The following is a 15,946-nucleotide window of genomic DNA, read 5'->3' on the forward strand; positions in this document are numbered from 1 at the left end:
TGACGCCGAATATTCATCAGGAATTTTGGATGTCGGTCAATGTTTTGTTTCTCCAGCCACTCCGCTCATTTGCGAGTATGCTGGCATCTACATTATGCTCTGTCCACAATGGTGACTAGCTAAACTTTGCTGTCAGTTGGATTTAGTAAGCAGGCCTTTGCAAATGAGAACATTATTGCTTTGCCACCATTGAGTTTACACAATATTTATCTTCTGGACAGTGATTCATAGCATTTTATATAGAATACAGATATACAGCAGACCCATTGAAATGATCCAAACAGATAAGAAATGTGTCATGGGTGTTAGAGCTTTCTTGCTATTTAGAATGTTGTAGAATATTCGGAAGACTCTGAGCCCATTTCCGGGTGAAGCTCAGGATTACCAGCGTATGAAGAACACAGGTTTTGATTGTGTTTTTTTTTTTATACTTATATGGCACAAAAACAAGCCGTTCCTGAACCCCAAGAAATTTGGTATTCCAAAACATTCCTTTATTTTATACTAATACGTGAATGATTATGACAGAATGTATGCATTAACGGTACATTCGTTTTGTATCAATTTGATGGTGCTTGGGGCCCGATAGTATGGATGTTTTTTTTTAGTCCGATGACGATTCCAATAATCAGGAGAAAAAAAAAATCTAATAAATTAAAAACAAAAATTCTTTGAATAACATACTGACTTTGTTTTTGGTCCATTATCACTTAAAAAAATAAAAGATAAAGCTATTAATTACATGCAATTACTTTTTACTGACTGAATTAAATTGCAACACTCGCGTAGCTTATCCACATTGCTGATGGTGTGGTTTTGAAGCGTGGCTAGCCGTGATAAAAACGGGAATAATGGCAAGATACTGGGGGAAAAAATGTGTTTGTCACAACTTTGAAACGTGTGATTGACAATGAAAACTGCCGGTATTGGTTTGAAAATTCTCAGCTGCTTACTGGTCGACTAATGTGCAAAGATGGTGGTGGTCTTTCTGGGCTTCAGGCCTCTTTCAGCTTTGTCATAATCCTAATAACGTTTGTGTTCTTGGACAATGCCATCTCTTTGTCTCTACCACTCTTGAGATGACCATTTACATTTTTAACGTCATCAATTTACCAGGCTATTAATTTTGATGACTTTTACTGGGGAAATCCAGATTGTGGACGTCCATTCACAAGGTTGAATATGTGTGTGCGCGTGTTTGTGTTCCACATCAATGACACCGCAATTTTCCTTTATAATGAAGATAAAACTCAACCCGTTTGCAAGCCCATTTGTCTTTTTCCATTTCAACGGGTGTTGTGGAGTGTCATTTGTTCCAGGGTGGCATCACAGAAATTGCTTTGGGAGCATCAGCAACCTTGACAGATTCTACTCTGTTGATGGGAGGGATAACGTTCATCCTCCTTCTATCAACCAATGATGCGGGCATTCAGCCATGTTTCATTGAGAGTGTGTACTTATCATATGTGTTTCCATGATGTGTACTCAAACAATGCAGATCTATTTTTAATTCCATTAAATTGTTAACATCATGAGGTAGTGGATAAAAACACTCATTGACCAACTCGGCTGGAGTGTAGCAGCTGCTGCAAGCCATAATGAGAATTTGAAATTGCTGCCTGTTAATTGGGGTGAGTCGGGTGGCACTTTACGATTTTGATTTTAGCCAAGATTCACAAGAGAGATTGACAGGCTGCTTTCATTTGATCACTGTTTTGTGCGGGTTTATCCAGCACTTTGAGAATAACTACCACGTTTGATCTGTCAAATAATATGTGGTGATAAAATAAAAGCATTACGTTGCGTCTTTTGGTGTCAGATTCCAGCTATATTCCTTCTCTCGGTGCAGCAACCTCTGACCTCTGCCACTTCTACATAAAATGACTGTTAAATAAACAAAAAAGAAAATTGTTTGGTTCAATCAATCATTTTTGAAAATAAAACCGATTTGGCAAACAGGAAGTTACCACGGACATTGTTTGGACCGACGGGAAGGCCGTCAACATTTGCAATTTTTTCCAAGCATATTATTCCCTTGATCATGACTCACTACTTGACACTGATACCGCGTTGCACAGTTGTCACTTAGAAATAAATAAATAGATCATTTTCTGTCCCCAGTTGCTGTTCAGCGGCAGTTTGAGAAGCTTTATGAGTGTCACACTGCTTCAACTATTTACGCTTCAGGTTGTTGAGCATCATAATCATCTACTTGAAGCCTGAAGAGCTTTTACCTAGCCTTACGTGAACAATGTCAAATGGGAAGCTTTGGGTAAGAGAATGATAGGCTTATAAAAACCGGATAGTCTTTGCTGTCAAATGATGCATGATGTTCTCATATCTGTCTGAATTGATACCTGAAACAAAATACAGAAAGAAGACACCACGTATTTGCCTCGGAGGACTACGTACACAAATATACCTGAGTGATCCAGCGATCCATAAAAATGATGGCATCATTTGGAGGAATCCATCAGTGCATCCTCAGAGTTGGTTCAAAGCAATACAAGTAATGATAAGAACGAGCCGCGATCAGCCGGACAGTCCAGTTGATTTACTAAGTAGTGTTCAAGTGAAGTATTTACAGGAGGAATGCAATGTGTGGGTGACAATCCTCATCATGCACACCCAAACTAAAACGGCAAGAACTTGCCTGCCTCCAGGGAGTCATTTGTGCACGATCAGGCGATCCATCCGTAGGCTTTTACGGGCCACTTTGTTGCCGGCTTACAACTCATGGAAGAGTGTCGATGATCAAATTCCACCCCACTCCCTGGTAATCTGCTTCCTCAGAGATGTTAGCCATACGGACATGAAGGATGGTGCGTGAGTGAGATTGTTCTCTCCCCGAGATTGATTGCCGTCATCTAGATGGACTATTGAGTTAGTGGCGATCTGAGAGTCTTACGACAGCATTGAGAGGAGAATTTGGCATGCATGCACACCTCTCTCATGCCTGTATACTTTTATATGTCACAACCAATCTTTTCAATCTTTGTACACTATTCCAGACAAACAGACCAAAACAAGCTAATGAATTTTTCTTTCATTTAAATCGGCACTTTGAATGGCTTTTTTTGCGTGCACCTTCAAGTTCTAGTTTTGTTAGCTCGAAAATCTGTTTGTAGCCTTCATATTTTTCCACACTGATGACTCTGAATGAATGACTTATTTTGATGTGAATAAATATTCAATTTAGAGGTGTAATGATTGAACCAACAACTAATCAATTATCAAATTAATCGATGATTTTTTTTTGCTAAATCGATTAGCTGCTTTCTGAATCCTCAAAATTTCAGCCTCTCAACAGTAGATATCTTTTGATTTCTTTAGTACTCCATGAAAGCAGACTTTTTGTTATTGCGTTGAATCCAAATAAATTAGTTGTAAACATCTGCTTTTACAAAAGTGATCAATGAATCCTAATTAATTAATGTTTGTGTTTTATCCCATATGCCCCGTCAATTCAAAATAACACCCTGGTTTTGACTACAGCGATGGAAATTAAAACTAATAAAATAATCAACAGATTAATCGATTATTCAAATAATTGTCAGTTGCGGCTTTAATTCAATTAAAAGCTCCCAGTGTGAATACATCATTCCTTAGGATCCTAGTTGCACCTTGTCTGCTGACCTACATAATCCACACGAAGATGTTGGAAGCCGGCTCTTCATCCAGCCGATAGACAGAACTTATTAAGAAAGATGGCGCTCAGTTATTCTTTGTTAACCTACAATCTATGAGTTGTCTTGCTTTGTCCGTTGCATACATTTTCTCCTAACTTTTCAATTCCGATCAGCCCATTTTGTCCTTGTCAGTAGAGTGGAAACTATTATACTGGGGTGAGCAGCTCCACGATTTTCATTCTCATTGTGGCGGTCCCTCACTTTGTTCGTTGTCACTACCCACTGCGTCTGAGAATTTATTGCTCTCGCTTTCTATGCGGAGGACCGTTCACTCTTAATTATCACACTCTATTTGATAATGTCCCCCTGTCTGTCACAAGGTCTCATTGGGTTGCCTGGTAACATTTCCATTTTAGTAAGAGGAGCCTGCTCGATTGTGTAGAATATGTGTGTGTGCTACTCATGCGATGGTGTCAGTGGGGTGAAGTTCCTTCCCTCCCCTCCCCATCCATCTTCAAGTGTGTGGCTGAAAATGACATGTCAACACAAACTCAAACACGTCGTTTCAGGCTCTCACAAACACACACATGGGTGTACACACAAATTGGCAGTGCAATGGAATCAAAAGGGAGATGGAATCCTAATTAAATGGTTTACGTTCTTCACCCGCAGTTTTGACTTGATGCAAACAGCAAATCCCTGCTGTCATGAGCTTTCAAATTGCTTTGCTCTGCCTCCAAGGAGATTGGGTAGAGTTTTGGGACAGTGTGAAATGATGTAAATGATACAAAATATTAAATGCAAAAATGTGCGAATGGAGTATGTCATGGGAGCTTCGAATGTTTTGCACTCACTGTAGTGGATTTAGATTACTTGTATGTGGGCATGCTGTTCATGCATGTGAAAACAATGTATGCCAGCTTGTAGGTTATTAAACGCCTAAGATCCCTGTGGCGATATATTTGTCTCACTTCCCATGAAGTTTTATGCTTCTAAGAGGCTGCTGGCAGGAAGAGGAAATGGTGAGCTTCTCTTTAGCTCAGTAGTAGATGAATCAATACATCTGCCATTGTTTATTTTATTCAACTTCAAGTCTGTGCCTTTGGGGCGCTCCCACTGTTGGAGGAGAATCACTCAAGCCACTCCGCCAGATTGGCTCAGTGTTGAATTGTCGGCCAGTTGCCGTGAGCCTGAGTAGAAATGGTTTTCAGTCGATCAGACAATAACAGCGTGTGTGTGTGGGTGTGTGTGTGCCTTCCCAAACCCAAAATATTCCCAGGTGCAGGAAATGCATTATGCTATTAAATCTAATGTGTTTCTCCGTTCTTCATATTGCTTTGCAGGTTTTGGCTCTAGAACGGCAGGTCTTTGACTTCCTGGGTTACCAGTGGGTGCCCATCCTAGCCAATTTTTTCCACATCATCATCGTCATCCTCGGCCTCTTTGGCACCATCCAGTACCGACCGCGCTACATTGTGGTGGTGAGTTCTTGTAACTGACAGCATATTCACATATCCCAGTTAATCTGGACTATTTGAACAAACTAATTGGATAAAATTCTTCCTTGTGGGCTTATTCTAATCAGTATTCTGTCTGCTGGCTATTATACCTCATTATAATTCTTCCCAGGCTTGATACTCTGTGAACAACTGCATTACACATCTGTGTCAGATGGATAAAAAAAAAAATAAGTGAGTTAACACATAGATGACACCATCATCCAGTGCTTCTCAATTATTTTCTTTTATGAGGAAGAAGAAAATAGTTCCTGACCCCCAACTTTCCTCAAGGACTTTAAATCCTATCCTTTGTCTATAAAATCTACATATTATTGTATCGTAATTAACATGTTCCCTGGATTTACACGCGATGCCCCGTTGGCATTGCACCACACCCCCACTATTTGAGAAGGACTGCGATCAACGGTTCTATCATTAAATACGAGATAACTGGAGTTTGGGAATCAATGACTTAATTTGGATTGAAAAAAAACCTCATTAATTCCATAGTTAGAAAACTTATGATGTAGATAAACCTTAAGTCTTCCGCAATTACTGTTTAGGGCAGTGGTGTCAAATTGTGGCCCGTGGGCCGAATTTGGCCCGCAGTGTAATCATATGACAAATTCTGCATCCAATTTGTGTGTCAATACTAACATTATAAATTGTCTTCACTAAAAGAGATGGAGATTCATCTTTTTGAAAAATTTCTACCAGGTTTCTGGTTTCTACCAGTCCCTGATTTCAAAACTAGTTACTCATCATGGTCTGCAGTATCGAGCTGTCCCGAGACTCGTACCAGGCTGCAGACTGCTGTAGTAGGGAGCAGATACACCGATGACAAAAATCTTCCTAATTTTCCCAACCCCATATCAGCAATTATGCGTCTAGGAGTTAAATGAGTCCTAAAGTAATTTGGGTCCCTCAATTAAAAAGAAAAGAAAATAACTGGGGAAAGTGATTTGATTGTTTATAGTCACAAATGTTGTCACGGAATGAATTAAACAAAAATGTCAAAGCAGCCCTTTTATTTTGGTACATATGCCAAGTTTTCCTTTAACCTTGTCTCTATTGTGCACATGCAGACAGTCAGCAATTTTTGCCCTTGTTAGTTTTAGTTTATTTTCACCTTGCATTATACGACAATTGACACATAGTGTTTCCATCATCAAATGTTGTCCTCTCTAGTGTATTATTTTGCAACACCCTTCAGTCATGGTATCTGTGGTAATTTGGTCAAATTAATTAATATAAGTGGGCTAGGCGTGGGTGGGGCTGGGGGGGGCTCATCACAATTCTGGACAGCGAAGGTCATTCTTGGTGCACAAATCATCACTGTAATAACCATGCACAGATTCACTGGGAGGATAGGGAAGGGAGTAAATATTCAAAGCCACATTGTTTTGATAACTCATTTAAATTTCTATAGACATTCAACAGCTGCTACTATAAAGCAAACAATTGTAATGTCTACGTCACAATTAGGCTTAAAATACTTAAAACACGTCCTTCTTAGTCACAGGATTAAAACCTTTGTAAATCAGATGAAAATTAGTTTACAGATGTGACCTACATGGAAGATGACTAGGAATGCTTTTCTGGGAAAGAAATACGCATGATAAGAAGAGGAAGTTGTTTGACGCAGAATAGGGAGTTAAACAAGTCAGGACATTTTCATGATTCAATGTGTACGGTATGTTTTCACCAAAGCACTGTTTATCTGTCTACATTTCCTCTGACACATTATTAACACATCACACAGAATGAGTCAAAAGAGTTTGTTGAAGTCACGTTGAGAACTTTAATTTCTCTTGTTCCTTGAGGTATTTCTAACGATAGTGTATCAATCGAGGGAAACATAGTAGATGAATTAAAAATTTGAAACAATAGTAACAATATTGTATCGTGTTTTGATGGTGTCTATAAAAATTAAGGCTGTTTATTTGTGCATGTAACACTGATGTCCTCCCTTCAGTACGCAGTTTGGGTGGCTCTCTGGGTGGCCTGGAATGTCTTCATCATCTGCTTTTACCTGGATGTAGGAGGCTTGTCCAAGGTGAGACTTTTAGCATTGACAAGTACACGGACTGGCACAGTATAATGATTCTTACACCTTGATTTCTTCCTAACATTTTAAGATGGTTGTCAAACATCCAACTTATTTAGATAAGCAAAATATTAGCTCAGTACACGTGATGTGCTGAAACTTTACTTTTAATTCTTACGCTTGCAAAGGCAGAAAAATGGATACAATTCTTTTTCTTTTGGATTTCGTAATAACCTTTGAGTAATCATTGGGTTGTGACTGGCTAGTGTCTGTCATCTGTTGTATGTGTTATGTTTGAAACCTTAAGAGAGAAATGATCCAACATCTTAAGTTTGGTCAAACAGTTCTGATTCAATTATTCTTAGCAGTAATATTTCTAGACAAGCTAGACACAGCAACTTTTGGCTACATCTATTTGTTTCTGCTGGTCTGGCGCTCAAAAGGTCGCTAGACGCCGCACAAATGCTGAAAAAACATCGGCAAATTTCTACCTATAAGCAGATAACCCAAGATATACAGTGTTCAGTTGGGAAGTCAAAGCTATAAAACTAAGGGACAGGTTCAAATGCTGTTAATGACAGAAGAGAATTTGTGCTCAGCTCTGTCCTCTCTGGGGATTCAAGTGCAAAGACAAGCATTTAGTTTTATGTCCTCTTATAATCTCTCCACATTTTTATTTGTCGCGTTTTAGGTGACACGTTGCGACAGAGGTGTTGTAAACTTTAAAAGGCATAATTGAGTGTTGTCAATTTTTTATGACCGCGAAACATTCTTTTTTCAACATAAATGTGATGCACTCCATCAACGTGTGCACACTTGTGCAACTACATTCTTATGTGTGTATATGTGTACACACATGCATGCATGCACACACCCACACACACACACACACGTGTATATCATGTATCAGATTTTTCCCAAAAATAATATTGAGTTCAAACCTGGCTTTTAAACATGAGTGTCAACTTTTTATAACCATTGTAGTATATAAACAGTCATCCGTGTCCTCAACACGTCTATCCCCCTAATATTTGCTGAAATATTTCCCCGTCCCACTTTTCACCCTCTCCTCCCAAATAACATAATCTCCACCCCTTCCTCACCTCGATGTGTTTTTTGCCCAATTGTCTGCCTGACCGTTGAGAATAGTTAATACAAGCAGCCAATCTCACACTTTCTCAGACATCCAAAATGAATTTCACAATCACCTTTTTCAAGCACTGGTAGATCTGCCATTGTGTGATGGACCTCCCATCCATCACGTATCTCTTCACTCCACGACGTGCGTCTCTTATGAATGTGTTTTTGTGTGTGCTGTACAATGGAGCGCTTAGGGGCCAGCTGCTCAGGAGTGAGGCTGGGCATTAACCCAACAGATGGAGCCAGCCTGGGCTCCCAGCCTCGCATATGGTGGCCAGGAGTAGAGTTGGCTAATGGAGCATGGACACACAAACACTTGGTACACACACGTACACTTAACACACAGCTTTATTTGAAACCCCTGACACATTATATCATGAGACAGTGGCGGCTAATTCAGTCAGACCCTCCTTGCACAACCTTGACAGGACAGTTTGAAGGCGCGTGTGTGTGTTGTATTAAGCAAGTCAGAGCCTTGAAGCAGGGGGGAGGTCATATGGCGCATGGTCCGTCACCTCCTATTGATCCTATCTTGTCCCCTGTGGTGCAAGACTGACTAACAGACAGGCCCCTGCTTCTCTAAACAAACCTTTGACCAACACGGCGATCCTTTGCCTCTTTTCTCATTTGACTTTATCTCCATGTTCTCATATTGATGGCATATGAAAACATCATTGACTGATGTCAGTGTAATAAAGATAATGAGTCCTGTTTCCCCCAAGCAAGAGAATTGATTGTTATGACACCTTTAGCTGATTCATCACATTAATTATTGTATCAGCAGATGTGGGAGGAAGCAATCTAACGCCCATAAAAAAAAACCAAGAATTCATCTACTGTTTTGTGTTGCCGTTATTTAGCAAAGCAATGTGAACTTCTTTACGCAACATTTTTTATGTATAATTAAAAGCAACAAAATAAAGGTCAAGTTAAAGGAATGGAAAAACTGTTGCTTGGAGTGCTTCACCGGCTGCAGGATCTCATCCCGACCCGGAGACGGCACTTCAATCTTTTTCTGAGTGACTATCATCGCTTCATTTTGAACGTGCTGATTCTCATCCCAAACGTTTCACACTTGGCTGCAAACCACTCAAGCGAGATTCGAAAACTGCCGCTTACACCACCACATCGTTTCAAAAAGCAGATACACAAATACAGCAAACCAGCGGATCCCTTCAACGTCTGTTACTAATAATTCGGTGACGAGGACGAACCTTGAATCTCTGAGATCAGATTGATTTGTGCCTTGTGGCAAAAAAGAAAAGCCACGTGAATGTCAACAACTGGAGTGCTCCATCATCGAGAGTATCCTCTGCTTGGATACAGAAGCTTCCGAGCACAATCAATGACTTCTCTTCACTATTGGTGTTCTCATTCTCCTTTGACCTTAACGCCACTCTCAAATGTTAGAATTTAAAGAAGAATATGTGTTTGTTGTTGAGGGTTGCATGAGATAGGAACAAATGTGTGAATGCGTGGGGTTAATGGGATGCTTCTCGAGAGCATGTGGCTCTGTTAATAATGCATGGCTTGTCACGGTGGGGCACATGGGAGGTTGGATCGCCAAAGTAGAATATTGACTGGTGTAAGCATCTATACGTGCCGGATTAAATACCTGCTGATTAGACATCATAAGACCATTGAAGAGCCTCATTTCGAGGTGGCTGACTTTGAAATTGCCCAGCGTGAACTATTTGTTTGTTTGACGCCCACATCCTTACTGGTCAAGGTTTGTCTAATACAGCCAACCTCCTTTGCATGGGATAGGGACCCGACCGGCCTGCAAATAGTGAAAATGTGCGTTTATGTAAATGCAGATCATTTATATGCAGGTGGTGGGATATATTCAGATCCCAAATGTTCTGTAAAAATATGCAGATAAACGTTCAATATTAATTTCCACAAAAACAGGGACAAAATGTGTGTGTGTGTGAATGCAAAGAACCCGTCTCCAAAAACATCCATTCATCCATCCATCCATTTTCTGAACCGCTTCTCCTCATGAGTGCACTGGAGCCTATCCCAGCTGACTATGGACTGACCCTGAACCGAAAAATTTAAATAATTTAAATTTATTTATTCATTTATTTATTTACTTATTTTTTTATAGAGGCCCAAATAAATCTGGGAATATTTATCTGTCAAGATGCTGGAATTCCGAGTATTTAGAAATTCCAAGTCGCGAAAAAATGTTGATTAATTCCATATTTAATTATTTGCCAATTATTGGATTATTTGTTGCACTTCTACTCCATTCATTTCATAAAAGCCCACTTCACAAAGATAGCATGTTAAATCTGTTTTTCTTTTTCGTGAAATTGTTGCTGCTTCTTCTTCTGCCTCCTCATTTGACCTTTTCCCTTTTCAAAAGATGCTCACCAAAGCCTTTTTACAGATTTTTGAAAGCTTGCAGGCGAACCTTTTTTAATTTATTTTTAAATACCATATCACTTGACTAAAATAAAACCCTTTTCTGACTAATGATCAGTAACATGTCTCTCCGTTCTGCTCTGTACCAAATGTCTTGCGGTCCAGTGGTACGGGACCGCTGACCTAGATGACTATTTGAATGGTGAGATTGAATATGTGCTGATTTGAAGGCAGCTACAGCTCAATCATCTTGTGTCGGATAGCATTTAAAATCAATTGTGTGTCCTTGCTGTAAGAAATACAAGAAGCACTTTTAATTCTCCCCCTAAGGCCTGGTACACAGAAGAAAACACTGGTCAACAGTAAATTGAATCAGCAATGGCCTAAATATAATTTTGATGCTGACTTAATAAAATATCTCTACTTTTTCTCATGCATATCAGGTTTTTGAGATACTGTATTTGATTTTTCTTGTTCTTAAGTTTGAGCTTAAAAGCTTGCGCAGTACGAATTTTACCATACATTATAATTTAAAGCGGATGTTTCAGAAAATATTCTGAAAATAATTCCTTTTGCTAACCCTAACTTTATAAGTAATTCTAAATAAATTACTATATATAAATTACAACAATCATCAGATTTTTTTGGTTTTGTTTTATAAAATTATTTTTATTTGATTAAAATTGGGTCCGAGGTATGTTAAGTGAATTTATCTCAATAACAGGGCCCAAAACAGGTCGAGCAGACAATATTAATTTACTATCAAATATCTTTGTGTTGCGTGTAGGAAACAAGTGATCCAAATTTCCCCAATGTTTCTTTTTTCTTTTTTTCCAGGACAGTGACCTGCTGACGTTTAATATCTCAGCCCATCACTCGTGGTGGAGCGAGCATGGGCCAGGCTGTGTAAGGAGAGAAATGCCACAATCTGAAGGGGTCTTCACCACTGAAAGCCACTCCTACATCACTGTCATGGGCTGCCTCATGGACTACCAGTACATTGAGGTCATGCATAGTGGAACTCAGATCCTGGCAGCTGTGAGTATCAATATGCACTTCCCACAGTCATGTGTCAAATTGTTGACGTTGGGCCAAAAACTGTCACAATTAAGTAAATTTCATACTTCACAAATATAGATACTATCTGTACTATTGGTCAGGCCACACATGTGGGTGTTATTCTAAAAAAAATGCTCTCTCTTTCATCTCCCAAAATGATAATGTGATGCAGGCTCAGCGTGGCAACAACAAGCTCGTGCAGAAATGATTTTTTGATGTCATGGGAAGGTAAATTATTTGCATAATGCTGCTCTAAGCTCATTGCTGGAACATTTTGTCCTATCTCTTTCGTGTTTGAAACACAGAGCAGCCACTCAAATGAGCAACGAAATAGAGAAGAAAGAACGCAAGGTTTTTAGTTGTAGCAAGAGGGCTTTTGAAGATTTCTATGAAATATTTAGGTGGGGCTCCAGGGATGGTCGTTGGTGTGATTTCACTGCAAAATTAATTTGCTGGCTAGTAATCACCGTCTGCTCAGATTCACTGTGTTTCACAAGATGCTGATGATGACAAACAATCCTGAAGAGGGGCTAATTCCACTTGGCGCAGGTGGAGCAGTAGTCATCGCTCAATTTAAATGAGCAGATTTGATCCCCATTGTTCAAAGTCACCTGGGATAGGCTCCAGCTCACCCATGACCCTCATGAGGATTACTATAAGCGCTATAAAAAATGAATGGCTATATGGGAATGTTCGCCCTCCCCCACGCTGCTTTAAAATATTTCATCTTCCAAAAAAGATGTACTCTGATACATACTTTTATTGAATGCCTTTTTATCTTACACCCTCATGCCCGCGAGATGCTTTTCTTATTGGTTAAGGCAGCCGCATATGTTATTATTCTTTCACCACTGTGTGCCTTTTTGCTCCTTTGTGTCATATTCATTGTTAAATAAAACATGTGGCATAAAAGACAAGTTTTATGGGGAGGAGAGAGAGCAGTGTTTATGGTGGAAGAAGGGAACGAAAAGATACCAGGGATGTCAATAGTTGTTTTTATCTGCATATGTCACATTTACTTTAGGATGACAGTTCTCTTAAAACGATTAAGTGCACGCAAACACACGAGAGTGAATTAACACATCACTGTAAATTCATTTTTATTCAGCGGCAGCCATCATGGGATTTTTCCAGCGAAAGCTGATTATGCACATTTGTCACGTCTGCCTCACTCCCTTGTTCCATTGCTTATTTCCTCTTTTTCTCCTCACCCAACCCAGCGCCGTATATCAGTACAGCCTATCTTCCTGTCTCGTTTTCCCATCCGGATGTCAAACCATTTGACCTTCACGTTTGTTAAAGCCTGTCTATGAGGACTGTGCACTGAACTCTCTGAAAACCACTTTCCTTCTGTCGTTATTATTTCTCCTCTCGGGCAAGGCACTTTTAGGCTATTCACCAATCGGTGTTAAATTGAGGCCTGTCTAATGGCTCCTGAGAGCTCTGCTAGCGAATACAGTCAAGTCTATAAATATTGGGACATGTACACAATTGTCAGCTTTTTGGACTTGATATGAAATGAACAAGATACGTTTTAACTGTGTTAATTTGACGGTAGAGGTGTCAAATTGAATCAGTCAATTGACAACAAACCAATTGTCGAATTAAGCGGCACGTATTTTAATAGTTGAATGAACATTTGTTGACATAGTCCAAATCTGATTTCAGCCTGGCAAAACTAATCATTTTCTGATTTATCAAAGCTGATTTATCTTTTGTGTTTAATCCAAATAGGACATTTGCAAACATCGGGATTTATTTTGAAAATCAATTGCCGTCAATCTATCTTGAGTGAGACTGCTTAATTGTTGTGTAATTGGTTTTTAATCGTTTAATATCATTTAATGCAAATAAAATTGTATCTTATTCAGCAATGGATGGAATAATCGATAGACTAATCGATTCTAATAATATTTGATATTGACAGCCCCATTTAAGGGTACCCAAGTCAGCTGATCAGTGGAAGAATTACAAGTTTATTTATGTTCCTCTCACTTTTTAACAGACTAATAGTGGCACAAGTAAACAGTTAAGAATTGAACTTAAGACTTTGTAATACTTGGTTGGCAATCATCAATCAAGTCCTATGATTGACTTGACCATTGCGTAACGTTCAAGTTCTTTTCCATCAAAAACTCTTTTGTTTGCATTCGCACAATGCTTGGCGTGACTGTCCATCTGTGCACTATGAAGCGTGATCCAATCAGGTCTCTAGCATTTGGCTGAATAGTAGCAGCTATAATTGCCCAAAACATTCCAGAATGCACCATGCCATCATGATTAATTAATACAACGGAAGCAGGTTCATTGGTCGCATGCCTATGAAACAGCTGTTCAACCAATTGCAAAAGTGGGATGCACATATTCAAACGGATTTCATTCCAACACCATTCACCTGATCGGTGTATTGACACCGCAATGTCACATGAGGAAGCATTTTTGACTAAATTGCAGTAGTGTGTTCTACCCAAAGAGAGGGGAAAGGAAAAAAAGACTTGTGGCAAATATGTCTCCAGCAGGAAAGTTGTGTCATCAGAGGTTTCTTCCTTTTTTTCATGTCTCGCTCAGAAGAGTCCTCTTTCCCTGTCCCCTTTCACCCACTCGGCCTGCGTGTGGATTCTTTGAGCGGTGCTGCATTTGAAGACAAAGCCCTGTTTTGTTTGCCAGTGCAGCTTTCTTTGTGTAGTGCAGGCTCTCGTGTCAATGAGGTGCGTTTGGGGTTATTAGCATACCATGCAGTTATTAGACGTGAAAGATGCAAATGAGGTCGTGCGCATGTGTTTGTGCCCTTGCGTGTGTATTGGAAGAGCTAGTAAAAAAAAAAAAGCAGGTGGGTGTGGTCTCTGCAGACTATCTTTCTTGTTTTATCATGAAGCGCTCAGCTGCGCACACACCTAAACATCTCATTTTCAAGGGGGAAGCCTTCGCCTCATTGTTAGGCTGGGCCCGTGTAATTAACCCGAGAAGACATCTGCAAAACCCCCTCGCTTTGGTCTCTTAACAGCTATGGCTCTATTTTACCTTGAACGTCATTCACGGTGCTGAGCCATAATCAATAATGTGTGGACTGACACAGATTCCCTTCATCACTAATATTGTGAGCATGCTCACTCACAAAAAAAACAACATTATCTGTTAGGAGTTGTATGATGTGCTGTATGTCATTGACTTAATCCCCTAATCTTACAATTTTATTTTATTATTTACTTAAAGTCCCTTCACGGTTTTTTGTGGGGGTTAGGGACATTGGGCCAACCCGCAAATAGTGAACGAAAGAGATCAGAACATATTATTCCAATACAGAAGCAAAGAAGATCAGAACATATTATTCCAGTCCCAGAGGCTTGACACTTGGTCCCCGATCACACGTAGGAAAGATTTGGAAATAATGTTATTGAGCTATAAATCACTCAATGGTTAATGTTCTGCTTAAGAAATGCTAATTAAACTTAAACCCGGTAGGGCTCTGAGGCTAGCAGACTCATGTGGTGGCCAGAGTTCAAAGCAAATGTAGTGAATCAGCATTTCGTTTTTATGCTGCGTGCAAACGAGATAAGATGCCAATGCAAATGAAGTTAGCCCCAAGTAAAAATGCTTTTCCAGGTTGGAAATCATGCTTTTTTTCCCCTGCCATACCCATAATAAAAGCATTTCTATTAAAAATAAATGAATAAATCTTGTTCTTGCGCTGTATGTTCTTTGGTCATTTCAGTAAAGTTGATCCCTTTAAATGTTATATCCGTATGTGATACACTTTGTGGATGAAATGCACTATACCAGGGGTGTCTAACTCATTTTTGTCGTGGGCCACATCATAGTCATAGTTTCCTTCAGAAGCCCATTATGACTAACAACCTAAATAAATTTATGACCATCTTATATGATATACAGTACAACAAACTGATGACCAACTAGCTGTGAAATCAGAGCGTAGTAAAAACTGTTCAAATTTTTAAAAAGATGAATGGAAATACAATAAAATAAAAAAAGATACATAGCAACATCTCTATTTTTTCAAAAGTGAAGACAATTTGCAATTGTAGTATTGACACAAAGTCGATGCACGACTTGTCTTTTTTTATTGCTTTATATTTGAACATCTTTTTGAACAAAGCAAGCGAACCACACATTTTGAAATCAGTTTGTGATCATTCCATAAACGAACACCTCAAATAGAGACGCATCTTTTTTTGTGCACTCGG

At 39.4% G+C, this 15,946-nt stretch overlaps 1 protein-coding gene across 2 annotated transcripts in view; it reads left to right on the forward strand.

Annotated features, from left to right (window-relative positions):
• The window catches only part of nkain4 (sodium/potassium transporting ATPase interacting 4), a 29,833-nt gene that overhangs the window by 3,545 nt on the left and 10,342 nt on the right, over positions 1-15,946 (forward strand). The window contains exons 2-4 of one of the 2 annotated variants that reach the window (XM_061272436.1): positions 4,973-5,110; positions 7,104-7,184; positions 11,523-11,723. In XM_061272436.1, the coding sequence (XP_061128420.1) occupies positions 4,973-5,110; positions 7,104-7,184; positions 11,523-11,723 (420 nt within the window). The other variant, XM_061272437.1, reaches the window with a different exon arrangement.

Source organism: Syngnathus typhle, linkage group LG2 (assembly GCF_033458585.1).
Source record: "Syngnathus typhle isolate RoL2023-S1 ecotype Sweden linkage group LG2, RoL_Styp_1.0, whole genome shotgun sequence".
NCBI classification, from domain to species: Eukaryota; Metazoa; Chordata; class Actinopteri; order Syngnathiformes; family Syngnathidae; genus Syngnathus; species Syngnathus typhle.